Source organism: Adiantum capillus-veneris, chromosome 2 (genome assembly GCF_014529385.1).
Source record: "Adiantum capillus-veneris isolate H3 chromosome 2, ASM1452938v2, whole genome shotgun sequence".
Classification (NCBI taxonomy): domain Eukaryota; kingdom Viridiplantae; phylum Streptophyta; class Polypodiopsida; order Polypodiales; family Pteridaceae; genus Adiantum; species Adiantum capillus-veneris.
This window is the reverse complement of record NC_140932.1, coordinates 64,343,757-64,345,443: the sequence shown is the minus strand read 5'-3', so window position 1 is coordinate 64,345,443 and position 1,687 is coordinate 64,343,757. Positions and strand designations below refer to the sequence as shown.

General features: G+C 39.5%; 1 protein-coding gene across 1 annotated transcript; it reads right to left on the bottom strand.

The window, feature by feature from the left end:
• Positions 1 to 899: 899 nt before the first annotated feature.
• On the bottom strand, positions 900 to 1,204 carry LOC147462892 (uncharacterized). The gene has a single exon (XM_086527697.1). It carries the CDS (start codon positions 1,116 to 1,118, stop codon positions 900 to 902), a length of 219 nt encoding a protein of 72 aa, XP_086383823.1. The 5' UTR covers positions 1,119 to 1,204.
• Between the last annotated feature and the right edge of the window lie 483 nt (positions 1,205 to 1,687).

Sequence of the window (1,687 nt, the reverse complement as noted above, 5' to 3'; positions counted from 1 at the left end):
ATGCTCCCACATAGCCAATGACAGCGAGATATATAGATAAATATATAAAGTTTCTCCCATCTCCCATAGAGCAAAAGAGACATAATTTTAGATAAAGAGGAGACTCCCACAAAGCAAATGAGACCAAAAGATATATACATATGTATGTACGTACACACACACACACACACACACATATATATACATCCTCAAAGGTTATAGTATGACCTATGATACCAGATCAAACATGTCAAATGCTTTATGCTAAGTTGATCAATGACTCTCGATGCTTGAAGGTTGTCGATATGAGCTTGGCAAAGTTGAGTATCCATGAACTGGCTAGGAGGCCAGAAATGTGAAGGAAACAAGGTTGAATGTGATCAAAACAAGCACTTAAGTAGGGTTTGAAGATATAACTACTAAACTTGCAAGGGTCATAGGTGCAATGATGGAGAACACTTCCCAAATGCCCCAATGACATGTCTCACATTGTTAAGGTCTAATCATTAGGAAGGGAATGGGGTATAGGAGGGCCTCTTTATTTGGCAGTTTAAGGAAATATTCAAAACTTAATCAAGCTTTGATCAAGGGCTAGAATGGTGGGGTAGATTACTTTTGCTTATTTTCTTGGGGAATATATGCAGATTTTACAAGATCTGGCTCGAGTTATTCTCCCCTCAAAAGCACCTTTTCAATTTTCAAATATTAAAGGTTTCCCTCTCTTGTCCCCTCTTTGTTTTCTCTCTCTTCTTGTTTCTCCCCCTCCAAAAGTTTCCCAAGCTCTCTTTCTCTCCCCTCAGCTGGTTGAAAAGTGTAGATCTGCAATCTTTATCCTTGCTCTCTCTCTAAAATGCCCTCACATCTCTCTCTCCTCCTCTTCTCATGCTAGTGCATCTTTTTGTAAAGTAGCCTACCACACATCATTCTACCTCTGTAACATCTCCTTCTAGATTTACAACCTCTTCCTCCATAGCTACAACATCTCCTTCTAAACTTGCAACCTCTTCCTCCATAGCTACAACATCTCCTTGTAAACTAGCAACCTCTTTCTTCAAAGCTACAGCATCTCCCTTTAGATTTGCAACCTCTTTCTCCATAGCTTCAACATTTCCTTCCAGATCTACAACCTCTTTCTCCATAGCTCCAACATCTTCTCTTCTAGATCTGCAACGTCTTTCTCCATAGCTTCAACATCTCATTCTAGATCTGCAACTTCTATCTCCATAGCTCCAACTTCTAGGTTCCCAATCCACTTTCGGTCTCTTCCCAAGCTTGCATCTCTCTTTTAAGTTCCATAACCTCTCTCTTTTAAGTTCCATAACCTCTTTCGTGACATGCAACATCAACTTTCCTACTCTAGCTCCCTATCTCTTTTCAAAATCCTTTTCACAATTGCTGCAACATCTCCTTCTTTACTGTGTGTATGTGTGTGTGTGAACTATCCACTATAAAAGTAATTTCTAGCAAGAGTGTACTTGCTCATAGCTACCCGGCAAAGGATTAAAATGCAGTAGAGATCTACTATACATGGTGCCAATGTAGCAGAATGCAAGGGGTGTATGTAAGGCTTATGAAGGGTCACACGTTTTCAATGTTGGCAAAGGATCCTAAGGTAAGTGTCATTTCCTGCAAAGCATGTGTTGTTAGTGTATTTTTTCCATGAATGACATATTGAAGCTCTTATTACTTTGAAATTAGAAGGGTTCTT

Coding starts and splice junctions, on each gene's coding strand:
- LOC147462892 (XM_086527697.1), bottom strand. CDS start 1,118: ATGGAGAAAGAGGTTGTAGATCTGGAAGGAAATGTTGAAGCTATGGAG.